The following is an 810-nucleotide window of genomic DNA, read 5'->3' as shown; positions in this document are numbered from 1 at the left end:
CACCAGCACTGTTGTACCATTTACTTAATAATTAAAATTACCTTGTTAACACCATCAGGTTTCACTGTGATGATTTTCATGAAGATTCCAATCAGCATACGGATGTTAGTAATAACTGTGTTCTCCAAATTCTTGTTAGTGGGCAAGTACAGAATGGTTCCAAGATCATTAAGGTAATTGAGGACATGGATGATGTTTTTTTCGTTAACATCACATTCCACAGCAATCTTCTTGATCTAGAATGAGGAATTAATTTTGCAACGCTTGTCTCACAATAGCATACAAAAAAAAACTTTAATTTTAATTTAAAATAATTAAATAAATTCAAATCGGAATTCACAATAATTAGAGTTGTCTAATAATATTAAAAAAGCATTCGATACCTTATCAATTGACATGCGCAGTGTTGTTTTCCCAACGTCTTGTAGCTTAATTTGGAATTCAACCCAATTCAAGGGAACAGTTCTTGCCATTGCCTTCATGTAGCTACCTACGTTTTTTTTCAGACTTTTAATCCCATCATCAAATTTTGCAGTGTTATCTACAGCATACATATGGCGGTCAACATGCCTCTCATATGGAGTTCCTTCTATTTCCTTAAATATTGTCTTGAATATGTCTGTAATCTAAAAAGAATTGTATATTTTAATAATTTTTTATTATAGAATTTCTGAAATATCAGAATCCAACTAAAAACATAAATATCTTACCTTTGTCAGCTTCTCAGCATCAGTACCTGTTAATGGGTCCTTGTGCGTCCCAATCAGACTAATCGGCGGTGATGCTATCACTCCATTGATCAACGTCTCC

The 810-nt window shown here is 33.2% G+C and overlaps 1 protein-coding gene across 1 annotated transcript; it reads right to left on the bottom strand.

Annotated features, from left to right (window-relative positions):
- Positions 1 to 41: 41 nt before the first annotated feature.
- On the bottom strand, positions 42 to 804 carry LOC117124264 (the record flags this gene model as incomplete). Its single annotated transcript, XM_033270426.1, has 3 exons — positions 711 to 804; positions 384 to 626; positions 42 to 236 (listed from the first exon to the last, which is right to left on the bottom strand). Coding segments are annotated over exons 2-3 (366 nt in total), but the record flags the coding sequence as incomplete, so codon positions are not given.
- Positions 805 to 810: the final 6 nt, after the last annotated feature.

The sequence above is a fragment of the Anneissia japonica genome, unplaced genomic scaffold (genome assembly GCF_011630105.1).
Source record: "Anneissia japonica isolate Jap-2015-1 unplaced genomic scaffold, ASM1163010v1 scaffold220493_len810_cov112, whole genome shotgun sequence".
Lineage (NCBI taxonomy): Eukaryota > Metazoa > Echinodermata > Crinoidea > Comatulida > Comatulidae > Anneissia > Anneissia japonica.
This window is presented reverse-complemented; position numbering and strand designations above follow the sequence as displayed.